Below are 19802 nucleotides of genomic sequence, written 5' to 3' on the forward strand. Positions count from 1 at the left end.
CGCCTCCTCAGGTTCCCACGTGGCCTCATTAAAACTGTGATTATGCCAAAGTACCTTAACCAGCGGAATAGACTTTTTCTTCAAAACTTTCACATCACGATCTAAAATTCGAACTGACTTTTCCTTGAAATTTAGATCTTGCCTAACCTCAATCTCCTCAGATCTAGCCTAACTTCAATCTCCTTGTCGAGATAACATGCGTGAGATCAAAGCGGTAGCACCTCAACATAGAGACGTGGAACACATCATGAATCCGGTCTAACTCTGGGAGGTAACTTAAGCTGATAGGCAACCGATCCCACACGTTTCAATACGCGGTAAGGCCAAATGAACCTAGGGCTTAGCTTGCCATTCTGTGCAAACTTCAGTACCTTCTTTCATAGCGAGACCTTGAAAAATACTAAGTTCCCTACAGAATACTCAATCTCTTTACGTTTCAGATCCACATACGACTTCTGTCTGTCTAATGCTGCCTTCAGTTGATCCTTAATTAGTCTAAACTTATCTTTGGTATCAGAGACCAATTCAGGGCCCAGAACATGCCGCTCGCCCGACTCAGTCCAACACGAAGGAGTATGACACCTACGACCATATAATGCCTCGTAAGGTGCCATCTGTATGCTAGACTGGTAGCTATTGGTATACCCAAAGTCAGTTAACGACACGTAGTCCTCCCAATTACCTCGGAAGTTTATCACACAACTCCTTAACATGTCTTCCAGTATTTGAATCACTCTCTTTGACTGACCATCTATCTGAGGATGGAACACAGTACTGAAGTCTAACCTTGTACCTAGTGCTTCATGCAGCTTCTTCCAAAATTGATACGTGAAGTGAGGATCCCTGTCAGATATTATAGAAACCGGTACCCCATGCAGTCTCGCTATCTTAGACACATACAACTTAGCTGACTTCTGCAATTAATAATCAGTACGAAGAGGTATGAAATGGGCAGATTTGGTCAATCGATCCACGATGACCCATACTGAATCCTTCTTAGTAGGCATAAGGGGTAGCCCACTAACAAAGTCCATAGTCACTCTCTCCCACTTCTAAAGTGGAATCTTAACTGGTTGTAGCAACTCTAAAGGTAATTGATGTTCAGCCTTAACCTGCTGGCAAGTTAGACATTTACTCACAAATTTGATAACTTCACGTTTAAGACCCAGCCATCAATATAACTCGTAAAGGTCTCGGTACATCCTATTCTCGCCAGGATGCATAGCATAAGGACTACTATGTGCCTCTTGTAGTATAGACTGCCTCAAATCAGTATCCTTTGGTACACAAACTCTCCCACGGAAACAGAGTACCCCTTCGCTATTTAGTCTAAAATCTAATGTGCTACCACTCTCAATCTGTCAGAATCGAAGACCCAGTAACTCATTCTCCAGCTGTTTACCCTTAATCTACTCAATCCACGTCGATTTAACCTGAAGTTCAACCAACAGACTACCATCATCAAATAAGCTGAAACGAGCAAACATCACCCTCAGATCAGTCATAGCCCTACGACTCAGTGCATCAACCACCACATTGACTTTCCCAGGATGGTATTCGATCATACAGTCATAGTCTTTAAGCAGCTCAATCCATCTACGTTGCCTAAGATTTAGCTCCTTTTGAGTGAGGAGATACTTGAGGCTCTTGTGATCCGTGTAAATGATACACTTCTCACAGTACAGGTAATACCTCCAAATTTTCAATGTGAATACCACAACGACCAATTCCAAGTCATTTATAAGATAATTCGCCTCATGAGTCTTAAGCTAATGAGGCGCATATGCCACCACCTTACCCTCTTGCATCAACACACATCCCAAACCAACATGTGATGCATCGTTATAGACGGTGAATTCATTCCCAGACTCTGGCTGTACCAAGACAGGAGCCTCAGTCAGAACTTTCCCAAGCTTCTGAAAACTCTCTTACTACTTATTAGTCTAGTCAAACGGCACCCCTTTATGCAACAACTTAGTCAGAGGTGCAGCAATCAACGAAAACCCCTCTACAAAACGTGTATAATACCCTACCAGACCTAGAAAACTTCAAATCTCAAATACCATCTTAGGTGGCTTCCAATCTAGAACAGCTTTAATTTTTCGAGGATCAACCCTAATCCCTTCAGCAGATACCACATGGCCCAAAAATGTTACCTCTCGTAACAAGAAATCGCATTTATTGAACTTGGCGTACAGTTGTTTCTCCCTTAGAATCTGCAGAACACCTCGGAGTTGTGCATCATGCTCATCTTCAGTTCTCAAATACACCAGGATGTCATCTATAAACACCACTATGAACCGATCCAGATAAGGCTGGAACACTCGGTTCATCAAATCCATAAAAGTCGTTGGTGCATTCGTTAGTCCAAACGGCATCACTAGGAACTTGTAATGACCATAACGAGTCCTAAACACTGTCTTGTACACATTAGTCTCTTTGACCCTCAATTGATGGTACCCTAATTGAAGATCAATTATAGAGAAAATCGATGCTCCACAAAATTGGTCGAATAAATGTACTTGTTATTAATAGTTAAATTATTCAATTACCGGTAATCGATGCACAAACGCATGGATCCATCCTTCTTCTTCACAAACAAAACTGATGCTCCCCACAGAGACAACTAGGGCGGATGAACCCTCGATCCAGTAATTCTTAAATCTAGGCTTTAAACTCCACAAGCTCCTTCGGTACCATTCTATAAGGGGCGATGGGAACCTAAGCTGTACCAGGCAGGAGCTTAATCCCAAACTCAACTTCACGGTTTGGAGGTAATCCAGGCAACTCATCAGGGAAAACATTCGAAAAGTCTTTAATTGTTCTAATATCCTTAACAGAAGAACCCTCAGAATCTGAAATACCGATATAGGCTTGATACGCCTCACAACCTTTACGAACCAACTTCTTATCCCTCAGTGCAGAAATCACATTTGACAAATAATTTCGACGCTCCCCAATTACCACTACCTCGTTACCCTCCGTAGTTTTCAGTACTATCCGTTTAGCAGCACAATCCATGTTCACTTGATGTTTAACTAGCCAGTCCATACCCAATATTAAATCGAATTATCCAAAAGAGAGTTCCATCAAATCTACTAAAAAGATGGTTCCTTGTACCTCCAAAGGTACATCTCTGAAAAATTTATTTACCCTCATTGATTACCCTAGTGGATTCAATACAGTAACCTCACTCACTGTACTTTCAACCCTTATACCTAGAGTCTCAGACACAATACATGCTATATAGGAATGAGTAGACCCAACATCAATCAGTGCAGTATAAGGTACATTATAGATAAGGAATGTACTAGTGATAATGTCTGGGGCATCTCCATCTTCTCAGCGACGTACAGTTTAAACCACATCTGGCTGCCTTACCTCAATATGATCAGCACCTCTGCCCGGTGCTCTCTGACCACGGCCCATACCATTTCCACCTCTGGCTTGACCAGGGCCTCTCGGTGGCTGCTGAATACCTCTCGGTGGCTGAACAGTATCCCGATCTGTAGCTTGCATCTGCTCGGCCCACTATGGACAATTTCTGATACGATGCTCTAATTATCCGCACATTAAACATGCCACAATCCTTTTCCAGCATTCATCCTAATGGTGTCTCCCACAATCAGCACAGGGCTGCGGTCCAATAGCAACAATGGGGGCCCTAACTATGACTTACCCATCACCTCTGACCTTTTTCTTAGGCATCAGAAATGAACTTGAGGGCTCCGATTCCCTCTTGTTCCTACCTCTTTCCTTTTCACGGTTCTGTCGTTCTATACACTTCACTTCTTCGAAAATCTTTGCCTTATCCACTAAAACAGCAAAATCTCGTTCCCTCTGTGGAGCTATCACAACCCGTAGACTATCTCTGAGGCCATTCTCGAAACGAACACAATGCTCATATTCGGTTTCTACCATCCCATGCGCATAGTAACATAATCGTAGAAATTCAGACTCATATTTAGCCACTGATTTATCCCCCTGAGTTAAATTCAGAAACTCTCTCCTCTGGGCATCTACATAACTAGCGCCCAGATATTTTCCCTAGAAAGTAATCTTGAAAAATTCCCAAGTCAACCGGTCGGGCTGAGTACCCTCTTTAACTGTAAGCCACGATTGGTAAGCCGCATCCCTCAGTAGTGACACTGCACGCTTCAGTGTCTGCTCGGGGGTGCAATCGAGGTCATTCATGATCCTCTCTGTGGCTTCAATCCAATATTTAGCCACATTAGGGGCAACTCTAGCAATACCCTTAAAAATCTCAACCCCATTAGACCGGAGTCGTTCTGAAACTGACCCACGGCCCACAGTACCAGTATTGGGCCCAACGACCCTCTTTAGAATTCACAAAATAGCTTGGGACAGTGCGTCATCCTCGGCTGTACGATCATGAGACCCAGTCTTAGTCACAGGTGAAGCCTGTGCCTCTCTAGCTTCAACGTTAGGCATATGGCCAGATGACAAAGACCCAGCCCGAGTACCTCCACGGCCTCTACCACGGCCTCTTGTACCCCTTCCACGAGTACCTCTGGTGCTCATTATCGATTTGCATATTATCTATATTAGTAATTTTCTGCATCAGTTTACAGTTCCAGTTTATTAGCGGATATTTTATGGAAAGCAGTATCAATACTTAAGAGTTTGTTCTCGCAGATCGTAGTCTTACTACAGTTTTTGATTTACCCTAAACAGAGTGTTTCAGTACAGACTACTACCTACAGTAGTCTCAGTATTTCAATATTTAATCAAGCAAAAGTTTTAGAAGATTTACAGAGTCGTGCTAGAGACTCGGTGCACCACACATTCAGTAAAACATTTCAAAATACGTTAAATCCTTTAAAATGATTCCTTTAGAAATTTTAAGTTTTAAAGAAACCAAAATCCATAGTTGAGTTTTTGCAACTTGACACCCTAAACTCGGCTTAGACATTATGGCCGAATCTAGCGATGTGAAGTGTTTTTCACAAAGTGTATATCGAAAGAAACCCCTTTTCCATATTTACCTTTATTACGTGTTCCTAATCATGATTTTAAAACATGTCGTTCACTGAAGGTTACTCATGTTAAAACATCTTTAGTTTTTAAAACGTTGTCTCTTGCGGAAGCTTTTAACAATTACGTATTCTTGGAAAACATTTATCTTTTGAAAAATCGAGTCTTATCTTACTACTAGCAGTTATAAATCAAAGTAATTAAAAACCCAAATTAAATTTTAAAAATTTATAAAGGCCTTATTACAAAAAAAGATACCCAAATTAAAATACTTATAATTTAAAATCACTACAGCAAAACAGGCTTTTAACGGCACTTTTAGCGACGCTTGAACCAAAAACGCCGCAAAAGTTGTACATTAGTGGCGCTAGTCAGAAAACGCCGAAAAAGATTAGAGCTATAGCGGCGTTTATGAAACAAACGCCGCAATAAATCGAGAATTAGTGACGCTTTTCAAAAAACGCCGCTAAAGATCAAGCATTAGCGGCGCTTTCCCGAAAACTCCGCTAAAGATCAAGCAAGCGCCGCAAAAAAAGTTGACCAAAATGACGTCGCCCTTTGTTAAGCTTTAGTGGAAGATTGAGAATTAGCGACACTTTCTGAAAAACGCCGCTAAAGATCGAGTATTAGTGGCGCTTTCTGAAAAACGCCACTAAAGATTGAGCCTTAGCGGTACTTTTCGAAAAACACCGCTAAAGATCGAGCATTTGCGACGTTTGTCAAAAAAAGCTGCAAAAAAGTTGAGTTGAGCTTGAGTGGCATTAGCGGCGCTTTTTAAAAATCGCCGCAATAGATCAAGCATTAGCGGCGCTTTTCACAAAACGCAGCAAAAAGTTAACCAAAACGGCATCGTTTTATTGAGCTTTAGTGGCATTGTGGCGCTTTTCGGAAAACGCCACAAAAGGATAAGCATTAGAAACGCCGCAAAAGAATAATTTTATTTTAGGATTTAAGGTTTAATGCCTATGGTTTGGGGTTTTAGGGTTTATGATATAATGTTTTATTTTTTTGTGATTAGAGTTCTGAGTTTTGGGTTTAGAGTTTAGAGTTTGTAGTTTAGGGTTTATTGTTTTATAGTTATGGACTTAATATTGTTCATGGTTTTAGGGTTAGGCTATTAGGGTTTAAGGGTTAGAGTTTTTGATAAAATGACAAAAAATCAATTTATTTTAGAGTTTAGATAAGCAATAAAATTCCTTTTTAATTACTTTTGTCCATTGTAATATATATTTAGGGTTTAGGGTGGAGGTTTATGGTCTAAGATTTATGGTTTATGATTTAGGATTTAGGGGTTTGGGGTTTGGGGTTTATGGTTTAATTTTTAAGGTTTAGGGATAAATATGGTGAACTACTTAACTTGTGTATCTTGGATTTTTTTATAATATAAATCTAAATAAGATAAATATAAATTATTATTTTAAAAAATATATATATCAAAATAGGTTAAATCCCAAAAGCATACATGAACAATGGTTTAGTGTGCAATTGTATACATGAACTTTAATTTGATCTAGTTCTTGTAAATTATTAACACAATTATTGATATAACATCATTTTATATTTATATATTGCATACATAAATATTTATATTTATTCAATATAAAAATATATTGATGTATTTATTTTTTAAAATGTGTATGATTAAGTCAAAATTAAAGTTTAATTTCAACTATATATTTAAACCACAATTAGAATTTCATGTCTACAATTACATATTAAACCGAGATTCATTTATAATTCTGAGATGTATCTCTATCAAAATTTAGGTGTATACATATATAATTAAATGTCATTTATATAAAAATCTAAACAACTAATGCAGACCAAACTTAAAAGAATAATGTTGATGAAAAAAGAAAGAAAAAAGAAATCCTTTCAACAGTACTAGACCATGCCATACCCATCTATCAATTTAATTCCTAAAAGAGTTTATCATGGTAACTAAATTTTAACTTTCAATATTTATATATTTTTTTATCAATTTGATTCTTATTTTTTGAACCAAAATTACCTTCCACTTTTTAAAAAATTGTTAAATATCATTTTTAATAGGAATGTAATTGTAAAATTAAAATTTTTAATGATATTGACATGAAAACCTACAAGGTAATTCACATGACATGATACTAATTTTTTTATATTTTACTTTAAAAATTATAAAAATCTTCAAAAAATTTAAAATTTAAAATTTAAAAATAAAAATTTAAAAATTTAAAACTTAAAACTTAAAACTTAGAACTTTAATATTTTAGTCCATATTTCAGTTAAAACTTAAAACTTTAATATTTTAGTCCATATTTCAGTTAAAAAGTTCAATATTAAAAATTTAAAAAAAAAATCAAAAAAATGATAATCTCAGCATAAAAAATTTGAAAGAAAAAAAGAAAAAATATGTTAAAAATGAAAAAAAAATAAAACTGAGGAATAGTGGCGTTTTTGGGCAAAATGCCACAAAAAGTTTAGCTATAATGGATTTTTTGGTGAAAACGCCACAAATATGACCTAGAGTAGCGCTTTTGTAAAAACACCGTAAAAAATTTCCATAAAAACGGTGCCATTTTATTTTCACCTCCTCCCCTAAATCCCCAATTTTACCCGAAGTCCTTTATTTTTTTCCCCATTTGATTTTCCCAATTTTGCCCGAAATCCCTAAAATTTTTTCTATTCCTTTGCATCATCATGCTGCATCTCTGTAACAGCCCGTTTTTAGGGTTAATCAAAACAGTGGTTTCGGGGCCACTAAATCCGATGAGTAGGTTTGTAAATATTATATTTAATATTTATGAGTTATAGGTTTGTAAATATTATATTTAATATTTATGAGTTAATTGTGAGTTTAAAAAAGGTTTTTGATATTGTGATTTTTGTTTTATAAGCGATTTATTAAGCTCAAGTGGTATGACCCTAAGGTCAAGTGGGTTTAGAAAATGAGGTATCGAGACCTCATTTCTATAAACCAAGTCGTAAATATTTTTATAAATATTTACGGAGTGGCAATAAGATGATATTAAAGTTTCGTTGAAAAATTTTATTGTTTTGATAGTTAATTAAGTAAAAAGGACTAAATCGCGCAAAGCGTAAAAGCTATGTTCTATAAGTTAAAGATATTAAATAGCTATGGAATTAAATAGTGGGAGTCCTTAAGTGATAATTATTCCATAATTGTTGATAGTGGAATTCCATGGCTTGGTATAATGGAAATTATTAATGTATATTAAGGTTAAATATGGTATTTGGTAATTATAAAAAAAGACCTAAACAGAGGTCAAAAATCCAATTCAATTTTTGGAAGGAATGAACAACTTTACCTCCGGGGACCCCTTGTTGATTTTCGATCTCCTCAGATCTGCTCTGGAATCCACACCATATGCCTCCGGTTCTTTTCATTTTAGTTTTCCACTTTGTCTCTTTCTATTCTTTTTGTTGTCATTTACTGTTTGTTTATTGAGAAATTTTTTCCTTGAACGCGATTTGCTGGGTTGATTCCGGATCTGGATTTGCATGTATAAAATATTGTAGAATGTTAGTTTCTGAAATTTTGATTTACCAGATTTACTCACGGAGTTGTAGTTCTGCTTGTATTTTGATCGATGTATTTATAGGCTTGAGTTAATTTTGGTTTTTCATTTTACTCTAACTGTTTTGAACCAATCGTTTTTTTTAAATGATTGTTATCATGCATTATTTTATTTCGTTACCGTTAACTTTACAGCCTGTTTGGTTCGATGTAATGCGTATAGCATTACGCGCCGAATCGGTGGGCCCTACCTATTCCAGCGTTTGGTTCGCTGGTTTGTCCATTACGTGCCTAATCCATTACGTGTGTATTCCTCAGTCCTCCCCGATTTGTATTCCCTGCCCAAAGTTCAGATTAGCTTCTGTTTAGCATTCTTGAAATTTTTATGCCCTGTTTTGCCCTCATCTTCCAAGCCGAAATCCACATCCAGATCTCTCCCTCCCAACATCAAAGAAGCTGCCAGGTGAGTGACCTCCACCGCTCCCCTTTCACTTTCATTTGTGATTGTTTTGTCGAACCAAACTCTCACATTCTGTTCTTGAAATGCAGTGAGTAGGGAAGTTCAAAAACAGACTTCTGTTCTTCAAATTTCAACAAGTATCTCCAAAGAAACCCAGAAGAAAACCTTTCCAATTCAATAGGTAAATATTGTCTGCCCTAAAATTTTTCTGTGAACGTGTTTTCCCTTTTATGTCTATGATGAGAGATTCATCAAATTAGTTGAATCTCTGTTTACAATCGTTTAAAATTGGCATCTAAAAGGTTTCTGAAAACTAAAAAATTCGACCAAAGTCACTCCCTTTGTAGCGTTCTGCCCTTCTCTGCTGGAGTTGATGAGTCGAGTTGCGGCCTTTAAAAAGAAAAACACTATTGCCCTTTTCACACACGAACACCACCCAATTATCACACCTCTTTTCTTCATCACAATTTATTTCCCCTTTCAATTTAGCTCCACACCGTCTTTCCCCCTTTCATGGATTCCTCTTTGGTTTTCGTTTTCCCTTCAGCTTTATCAAACTTTCGTTTCCCCCTTCAATCGGCACTGCTTTCTGCCTCCTCAGTTTTATCAAACTAAATTAGCAATGGTTTATTTGTGTAAAGTTAACAGCCATGTCAGCCAACCATTAGCAGTTTATGGTTTTGGACTTAAGAAAAAAGAAACGTTGTAACATTTTAAAATAGGGTAAGCGTTTCTCGTTATTAGAGTCTTCTCTTTGTTTTCTTTCTCTTTAAGTGATTACATGATGAGAAGAATCTCTTCTTTTTTTTTCGTTGGTTTAGTTTCTTGTTTCAATTTTTCTTTTAGCTAGTTTTCGTGTTTGATTGATGAGAAAGAGGGAAAAATGTTGAGAAAGTAGCTTTTTGAGATGGAAGCATGTTCAATTTTCCATATTTTGGCTTAATTGTTAGGTTTCGTCTCCTCAAAAGTGAAGGAAATGATAAGAAAATTGTTCAAACTAAGCTTACTTTGACTTTGAGCTGCTTGAGCTTTTAGCAGATTCGTTAAAGTTTATTTTCTTGTGTTATGCTTGAATTCTAGCTTTCTTTTCAGTGTTTTCTGTTTGTTTTCAAAGAAAACGAAGGAAAAAACGATGAGAAATGTATGTTTACTAATTTCCAACTCCATGCTTGTCAAAGTGGAAATATTTCCTTTATTTTAAATAAAATTTGAACTTTTTTTTAAATAGATTTTTTATCCTTAAAATTTAGTTATTTTCCATTTGGTTTCTGAGAAAGTTAATGAGCCAGGTTTTTTTCTCTATCAAAGTCTAGTTTGTGTGGTTTCTCTATCAAGTTTATAATAAACTGTTTAGTTTGTGTGGTTTCTATAGGTGAACTTAATTATTTCATAAGAAGATGCTTAGATTGTTCTTTTTTAGTTTTTAGATGCAACAATTGGATTCTGTTGCTTCCTTATGTCTATGTATATGTGCATGTAGTTGATGATAAATATTTTCAGGCATACTGATTTCTAAACTTAGAGGGTATAATATATTTTGGTTATAGGTCTTCGGTGGTTTGAAATGTTATAGGAATCTTCTTCCTTTCATGGTCTATTTGCATTTTAATTTGAAGTGAGACAAAAATAACTTGTCCTTTAGTGCAGCAAATGACCACTGCTTAAATTATTAACTGTGATTAGGCTGTTTTCTGTTCTCTAATTATGAACTATGTGCCAATTTAGAGATCTGAAAACCCTTTGTTTCTTATAATCATTTGGTGTGTATGAAAGGAATATTGAAATATTTTATAAAGTATACTCCATCAGGTGGCCTGTGCTTTGTATTCAAACTAACCTTTTGTGATTCTTTCTGCAACATTGGTTAGGAATAAATTATTTCATCATCTTGTTCCTTAAGCCACCATCAAAGGCCTTAAATCTATTTGAGACCCACACTCCTCCACGTACGGCTCTACTTGATGTTTTTCATTCATTTCTGTCAACACTATTATTTTCAAAATTATTTATACTTATTTTTTTTACATCATCATTGTAGGTCACTTCTTACTGTTGGTAGGCAAAAACCATCAACTTCACCTAGTTGCTAATTATTTATAATTATTTAACTTTGTTTCTAATGCTGGAAATACATCTCTTGGCATTTATTTTTCCTTTGGCATTTATTTTTGTCATTGATATTAGCTGCAGGTTTTTGTCATTGGTATTAGCTGCAGTATTTTACGGAACCTATAGATATAGACCTCATATTGTTGAATGAATTGCATGCTTATGCCCTTGTTATTTGTGAGGGCAATGAATTATGTAATTGATAAGGGTATGCATTTTCTTTTGGTATTGCAGTGAGTGGTCTGCACAACAGATTGCGGAAGCATGGGGAGTAGCTGAGAGGTTGGAGTCCGCTTGCTTCTGGAGTGCTTACTGGAAAATACAACAAAGGAAATAGACCACCTGACAGTCGGTTTGCTTTGGAAAATTTCAAAGTAAGAATCACTTCACATTTGATTTGTTACTTTTGATTTTGTATGCTTTATTGATCTTTTTATCTCAATTTGAACATAACTGCTTGTTGAATTATAGGTTCCTTTTTCCTCGTAAGGATATATTCTTTTCAATGAGATTGATTTTAGGCTATGTTTCACTATGTTTTGTGCTTCTTACGAATCTAACATATTGTTTATGCATATGTGCTTGTAATAAATATAATTTCTTGCACGTTTACAGTTGATAAATCTCTGGTGTCTGTATCAAAAAACAAAACAAAAAGATCAAAAACTCAACTGTATAGTGGACTAATCTGATAAATCTCTGGTCTCTGTTGTAGCATATGTTAATTATTTCTATGAGACTAATCTTTTCTTTTTCTTTTATCATAAAATAAATAAAATATGTTGCAGTTAATAAGAATAAATTAATGTAATTAAATTATTTCATTAATAAAATTTAATAACTGGTCCACCTCAAATTTTATTGATTACTCAACAGGATGTAATTGAGTTAGGTTTAATATATATATTTTTTATATTTTTATTGCATATTATAAATTATTAAAAATAAATTAACCGGCTGGTTCGATTATGAATTTCATTAATTGAGTAAAAACTGATTTAACTTATTTTAATTGATTTAACTGAAATCGATAAAATTAAATGTGTTGATTAAGTTGATTCAATCGGTTTACACGAACTTTGTCTATTTTTATCCAAATTTATATAAAATTAAATGTGTCGATTAACTAAAAAATGATAAAACTAAAAAAATACAAACGTTGACACCTTATGTCAATTAAAATGCATATCATTAATTACAATTATTTTATATGACAAGTCACACATTATAAATAAGATGAATATGAAAGAAAATTTCTTTTTCCTTTACAGAAAAATACTGACCACATTGTATGACTGATACAATCAACTAAATTAGTAAAGTAATATTTTAAAGGTTTGGATGAGACTGAAATTGCAAAATAAACTAATAAATTATTTTTAAATAAAAATATAAAATATAAATAAATATGTATGATTGATACAATCAACTAATTTCGTAAAGTACTATTAAGCGAAAGCACCTCTAATCCAATAAAATTTCAAATACTTTCTTTGATAGCAATGGCACTAATAATAGTTCAGTTTGTTTTCAAGTGTCGAGGTTTTATTGATTGTGTGTTCTAATTTTAATATGGTGCAGTAATGGCCCGTCTGCCTTTAATTGCACTACGTGAGAGGCGTAGAAGAATTGGTATTGCATTGACACTATGGTTGGAAATCTGTAGAATTGCGATTTGGTTCTTATTTAGAATGGGTGCCAGCCTTAGCCTACAGACTTATAGACCAAGGATTAGGTCTTATACCTTAGATTTTTATGCAAAACGGGATTATGTGAAAAGGCTTGTATATACTAGTGATGAGACTTGTATTGAACAAGTTAGGATGAATAGAACTGCCTTTTTTAAACTATGTGAGATGTTAGAATCGATAGGGGGATTGAAGTCGTCAAGAAACATGCTTGTTGATGAGCAAGTAGCAATGTTTTTACATATCATATCCCATCACCTGAAAAATCGAGTAATCAAGCATCACTTTAGAAGGTCCGGGGAAACTGTAAGCAGAGCTTTTCATAGTGTTTTAAATGCTGTCATACGCTTACAAGATGTCTTATTTAAAAAGCCGGAGCCAATTACAGCCGATTCTTCTGACACAAGGTGGAAATGGTTTAAGGTATTAGACTGAGTTTTATATATAGCTTGTACGACATTTAGTTGACTAAAAATGACATGATTATTCTAACTCAAGGTTTTATATCATGTGATATAGAATTGCTTAGGTGCTCTTGATGGAACCCACATCAAGATTAGGGTGCCAACAGTTGATAAACCTAGATATCGAACCCGAAAAGGTGACATAGCAACAAATATGCTAGGTGTTTGTACACCTGAGATGCAATTTGTTTATGTTCTTCCTGGTTGGGAAGGTTCAGTTGCCGATGGACGGGTGCTTCGAGATGCCATTAGTAGAAGATATGGACTAAAAGTTCCTCGTGGTACAGTGTATAGTTAGAGGAATTTGAATTATTCATTGAGATCAATCTTTGTTTGCTGAATTAATCATTTTTAAAAAAAATTATTTTATAGGTTGTTATTATCTAGTTGATGCTGGATACACAAATTGTGAGGGATTTCTTACACCATTTAGAGGACAGCGATATCATTTGAACGAGTGGCGTCAGGGTTATCAGCCAAGTTCTCCGCAAGAGTTTTTTAATATGAAACATGCCTCAGCACGTAATGTCATTGAAAGATGCTTTGGCTTATTAAAACATAGATGGGGAATACTTAGAAGTCCATCGTTTTATCCTGTAAGGGTGCACAATAGAATTATTATTGCATGTTGTTTGCTCCATAATTTTATTCGAACCCATATGAGTATTGATCCCATTGAAGCGGAGGTGGGAGAAGGATTACCTACTAATGTGGTGGATGACGATGAACCGAATATCACAAATATTCATCCATCGGATGCTTGGGCAACTTGGAGGATGGAACTAGCCAACCAAATGTTCGATGAATGGCAAACATCTAGAAATTAGTTAGGTTTAGGGACAAATTGAGTTTGAATTGACAAGTTGATGTTATTTTATGTATCTAGTTTATGAAACTTTGGTGGTCTTTGATTAAAATTCTGTATTGTACTAAACTTTGTTGAATTATAATTTAATTATCTTTTCATTCAGCATGTGTTATAAATTTAAATTTAGTATTGAACTACCGATATAATATTATAAATTGTTCACCTTTTGATTCATGATATTCAAATAGTAAATAATGTTAATTTGTTTTTTTTTCTTAAGAACAATATGTCAGGTGTTCCACCAACGGGTGCTTCTTCTCAAGCTTCTCGAGGAAGCAAGAGAAAATGGGTTCCAGAAGAGGATGCAGCCTTGGTTTCTTGCATGGTGGATTTGCACAATGTAGGAACATTTAATGCTGATACCGGATTCAAAGCCGGTTATTTGAACGAGCTAGAGAAAATGCTAGAAAAGGCTTTACCAGGAGCAATGTTGAAGGCGAGACCAAATATTGAATCTCGGATTAGGTGCTTAAAAAGGGATTGGTCAGTCGTCTACGACATGCTTAATGGTCAAAACAACAGCGGTTTTGGTTGGGACGAGCATAGGCAGCTCGTTGTTGCTGAAGATGCAGTTTGGGAATCCTATGTTATGGTAAAATGTATTTCAAGTATTTATTTGCTTTTTTACAAAACTTATAACTAATATGATTTCCTCGTTTTTTTCAGAGTCACAAAGAAGCCTCTCAGTTCAGACATCGTTCTTTCCCTTACTACAACCAGCTTACTGCCATATACGCAAGAGATCGGGCGACTGGGAAAGACGCTCAAACAGCTGCTGATGTTCTTGAAGAAATACATGCTGAGGATGATCGTACTACAGATATGAATGAAGAGAGAAACACATTCTATGACTGCGAAGCTGACGTCTCTTTAGACGACATGGATGTTTCCGGTATGGATCCGCGAGGAGATAGAGATCAACGGGGTTCCTCATCTTCAAACAAGAGAAAAAAGAAATATGATGCTCGTGATAATGTGTATGCTTCATTTGAGGAGGCTGCCACCTTGTTGGGGGAAAAAATCCAGGTCGTTGGCGATAGAATCAGTATGAGTATTGCCTCCGAGGTGGTAGTTCAGCAGAAGTCTGAAGAAAAGATGGAAGAGAAAGCTTCAAATTTATATTCAGCCTTATGGTCAATTGAAGGTTTAACCGACGATCAGCGGTATGATGCTTTGAGTAAAATTCCCGATCATCCAACTCAAATGATCGTTTTCTTCAGTTTACCTTCTGTTGCCCGATTGGAATGGGTCAGAAGATTTCTTTCTCACCATTAAATATCAATGTTCAAACTTTTTGATGTTGTAAAACTTTTGAACATATTGATTATGATGTACAATTTCATTTTCATCTAACTTTTTCTTAGTATAAGTTAATTATGTTTATGCAGAATATAATTTTCAAGTTATATATTTAATAATAATTATGTTAATTTATATTTTACAGTATCATATATTATGATTTGAGTAAATTAATATAAGAACATTAATTATTAAGAATTTTTTTAAATTATATAGTTTAATTAAAATATATTTAATAATAATTATGTTAATTTATATTTTACAGTATCATATATTATGATTTGAGTAAATTAATATAAGAATATTAATTATTAAGAATTTCATTAAATTATATATTTTAATTAAAATATATTTAATAATAATTATGTTAATTTATATTTTACAGTATCATATATTATGATTTGAGTAAATTAATATAAGAATATTAATTATTAAGAATTTTATTAAATTATATATTTTAATTAAATTATATTTAATAATAATTATGTTAATTTATATTTTAGAGTATCATATATTATGATTTCAGTAAATTAATATAAGAATATTAATTATTAAGAATTTTTTTAAATTATATAGTTTAATTAAAATATATTTAATAATAATTATGTTAATTTATATTTTACAGTATCATATATTATGATTTGAGTAAATTAATATAAGAATATTAATTATTAAGAATTTCATTAAAATATATAGTTTAATTAAAATATATTTAATAATAATTATGTTAATTTATATTTTACAGTATCATATATTATGATTTGAGTAAATTAATATAAGAATATTAATTATTAAGAATTTTATTAAATTATATATTTTAATTAAATTATATTTAATAATAATTATGTTAATTTATATTTTACAGTATCATATATTATGATTTGAGTAAATTAATATAAGAATATTAATTATTAAGAATTTTTTTAAATTATATAGTTTAATTAAAATATATTTAATAATAATTATGTTAATTTATATTTTACAGTATCATATATTATGATTTGAGTAAATTAATATAAGAATATTAATTATTAAGAATTTCATTAAATTATATATTTTAATTAAAATATATTTAATAATAATTATGTTAATTTATATTTTACAGTATCATATATTATGATTTGAGTAAATTAATATAAGAATATTAATTATTAAGAATTTCATTAAATTATATATTTTAATTAAAATATATTTAATAATAATTATGTTAATTTATATTTTACAGTATCATATATTATGATTTGAGTAAATTAATATAAGAATATTAATTATTAAGAATTTTATTAAATTATATATTTTAATTAAAATATATTTAATAATAATTATGTTAATTTATATTTTACAGTATCATATATTATGATTTGAGTAAATTAATATAAGAATATTAATTATTAAGAATTTCATTAAATTATATATTTTAATTAAAATATATTTAATAATAATTATGTTAATTTATATTTTACAGTATCATATATTATGATTTGAGTAAATTAATATAAGAATATTAATTATTAAGAATTTTATTAAATTATATATTTTAATTAAAATATATTTAATAATAATTATGTTAATTTATATTTTACAGTATCATATATTATGATTTGAGTAAATTAATATAAGAATATTAATTATTAAGAATTTCATTAAATTATATATTTTAATTAAAATATATTTAATAATAATTATGTTAATTTATATTTTACAGTATCATATATTATGATTTGAGTAAATTAATATAAGAATATTAATTATTAAGAATTTCATTAAATTATATATTTTAATTAAAATATATTTAATAATAATTATGTTAATTTATATTTTACAGTATCATATATTATGATTTGAGTAAATTAATATAAGAATATTAATTATTAAGAATTTTATTAAATTATATATTTTAATTAAATTATATTTAATAATAATTATGTTAATTTATATTTTACAATATCATATATTATGATTTGAGTAAATTAATATAAGAATATTAATTATTAAGAATTTCATTAAATTATATATTTTAATTAAAATATATTTAATAATAATTATGTTTAAATATGATTAAATTATTTATTATTGATAATAAAAATCTTATTATAATTTAAATAACAATAACAATAATCATTTACCAAAACAAATTTATGCTAAGGGTATTCTAGTCATTTTAGTTTTTTCTATTATGCTATTACACCTCTATTCCATTCAACCAAACACAAGATTACTATTACGCCTCTATTCCATTACATTCAACCAAACAGTGGATTAGCTATTACACATCTAATCCAATACAACTCTAATCCCAATACACCTCTAATCCAATACGCCTCTAATCCAATACAGCGAACCAAACGTGCCCTTAGTCTCTGATTTGTAAATTGGATTAATAGGCCGCTGTTAAGTTAATAGTTTAATAGTGGTTATAATTTAACGAGAATGACAATCTGTTCATTATAGCTTCTTTGGCTTTAACATTTTAATTTATTTCATTTTCCTGGACGTGCGTTCCTTTCATGTCTCTCCTTGATTTTCTTATATAAATATGGCTGCCTAAACAAAACGGTTTTCCAGTCCTCATACCTGCACAGTTCTTTCGAAATGATAATTATTGTAATTGTAGGAATTGGATGAACAACTTAGAGATTGATATCAAGTCGAATACTAACTGTGTAAGGAATCACCTATGTTTGTGTTCTAATTATTTGCTAAAGTGGAGGAAAATGTTTGAACTCTTTCAGTGAATTCATGCGCATTATTTATTTATTATTACTATTAATGAGAGGTGTAGTTACTCCGGCATCATTAATATCTGCTCATCTTTCATCTTTTGTTTTCATATACTCTTAAATGCATTATATTTGTTGCAAGTTCCTTAACTAAAAAAAAAATACTGCTGAATTAATGGTGTAATTCAGATCTGAATAGTCAATATGGGAGGAGGGTTCAGAGTACTGCCTCTGGTTAGACCATTTCTTTCATTTCTGCCTGAAGTTCAGAGTGCTGACAGGAAAATTCCTTTTAGAGAGAAGGTCATCTGTACTGCCGTCTCCCTCTTCATCTTTTTGGTGTGCAGTCAGCTTCCACTCTATGGAATACACTCTACGACAGGTGCTGATCTTTTCTATTGGATGCGTGTTATCCTTGCATCAAACCGTGGAACTGTTATGGAACTTGGTATTACCCCCATTGTGACATCTGGATTGGTGATGCAACTCTTGGCTGGTTCAAAAATCATCGAGGTGGACAATAGTGTTCGTGAGGATCGAGCACTCCTATTGGCAAAAGTAGAATTCGGATTTGGATCGGGGGGAAAATCAAAATGGTCGACTAGTCGTCTCGTTCCGATTATCATCTTCCGAGATAAGTCCTTAAGTAATTATATTTGATTTGCTGCGCGCTTAAGATTATATAATATGATAAGTAATTATTTGATGTTTACAAATTCGATTTGCAATAAGTATATTGAATTTCGGCTATAAAGCCGAATATGAAATGGATGATTTATGTATATAATGTGGCCGAATGACTATTAAGTGATGATGTGGAAGTGTGTAATATGTGTATACAATTTATTGTACTTGTTTGTATATAGTCGAATGGTTATTAAAAGTGAAACTAGTATAATAAAAAGATTATGTGTTCCTTGTGTATGATTATTGAACCGAAAGTTAAAAGGTAGGTGTACATTTTGTGCTTATATTCGAATGAAGCAATTAAATTGCTAATATGAAATGTTCTGTGAAATGTGTTAACATGCGAACAAATATGCAAGACACTGGAAATGTATCCGGGCTAAAGTCCCGCAGGCTTCGTGCTGGAAATATATCCGGGCCAAAGTCCCGCAGGCTTCGTGCTAGAAATGTATCCGGGCTAAAGTCCCGCAGGCTTCGTGCTGGAAATATATCCGGGCCAAAGTCCCGCAGGCTTCGTACTGGAAATGTATTCGGGCTAAAGTCCCGCAGGCTTCGTGCTGGAAATGTATCCGGGCCAAAGTCCCGCAGGCTTCGTGCGGGAAATGTATCCGGGTTAAAGTCCCGTAGGCTTTGTACTGGTAATATAATTTCGGGGTTTATACCTAGTAGGCCAAGTGCCGATGAATTTGATAAAAGTATAAAATTACAAGATCCTACACTAAGTTGACAAATTGAAAGTGCATTACATATTAAGTTGGCCAGGTATGTATCATGTACGCGTATGCGATTTTGATTTGAATTAAATTATAAATATATAAAGTGATGCATCTGTGAATAAGTGTTATGACTATAAATGTGATTGTGATATATTCGGTAAATGTGTGAAGTTATGTGAAGTGATTCTATGTTTACATTCAAATATAAACACTTGGTCCTTGTGGAAAGGTTTGTGGAAGTATATGATTTTATTTTTAGGTGATTACGATCTTGGAAAA

The 19802-nt window shown here is 32.7% G+C and overlaps 1 protein-coding gene across 2 annotated transcripts; it reads left to right on the forward strand.

The window, feature by feature from the left end:
- The first annotated feature begins 8283 nt into the window (after positions 1-8283).
- LOC121208335 (protein transport protein Sec61 subunit alpha-like) lies at positions 8284-18837 on the forward strand. Of its 2 annotated transcripts, none has more exons than XM_041078899.1 (2): positions 8284-8371; positions 18310-18837. In XM_041078899.1, exon 2 carries the CDS (start codon positions 18325-18327, stop codon positions 18778-18780), a length of 456 nt encoding a protein of 151 aa, XP_040934833.1. In that variant the 5' UTR covers positions 8284-8371; positions 18310-18324; the 3' UTR covers positions 18781-18837. The 2 variants fall into 2 exon arrangements, with proteins under 2 accessions (XP_040934833.1, XP_040934832.1); XM_041078898.1 differs by lacking the exon at positions 8284-8371 and adding an exon at positions 17758-18063.
- The last annotated feature ends 965 nt before the right edge of the window (positions 18838-19802 follow it).

This window comes from Gossypium hirsutum, chromosome A10 (genome assembly GCF_007990345.1).
Source record: "Gossypium hirsutum isolate 1008001.06 chromosome A10, Gossypium_hirsutum_v2.1, whole genome shotgun sequence".
Lineage (NCBI taxonomy): Eukaryota > Viridiplantae > Streptophyta > Magnoliopsida > Malvales > Malvaceae > Gossypium > Gossypium hirsutum.

Coding starts and splice junctions, on each gene's coding strand:
- LOC121208335 (XM_041078899.1), top strand. CDS start 18,325: ATGGGAGGAGGGTTCAGAGTACTGCCTCTGGTTAGACCATTTCTTTCA.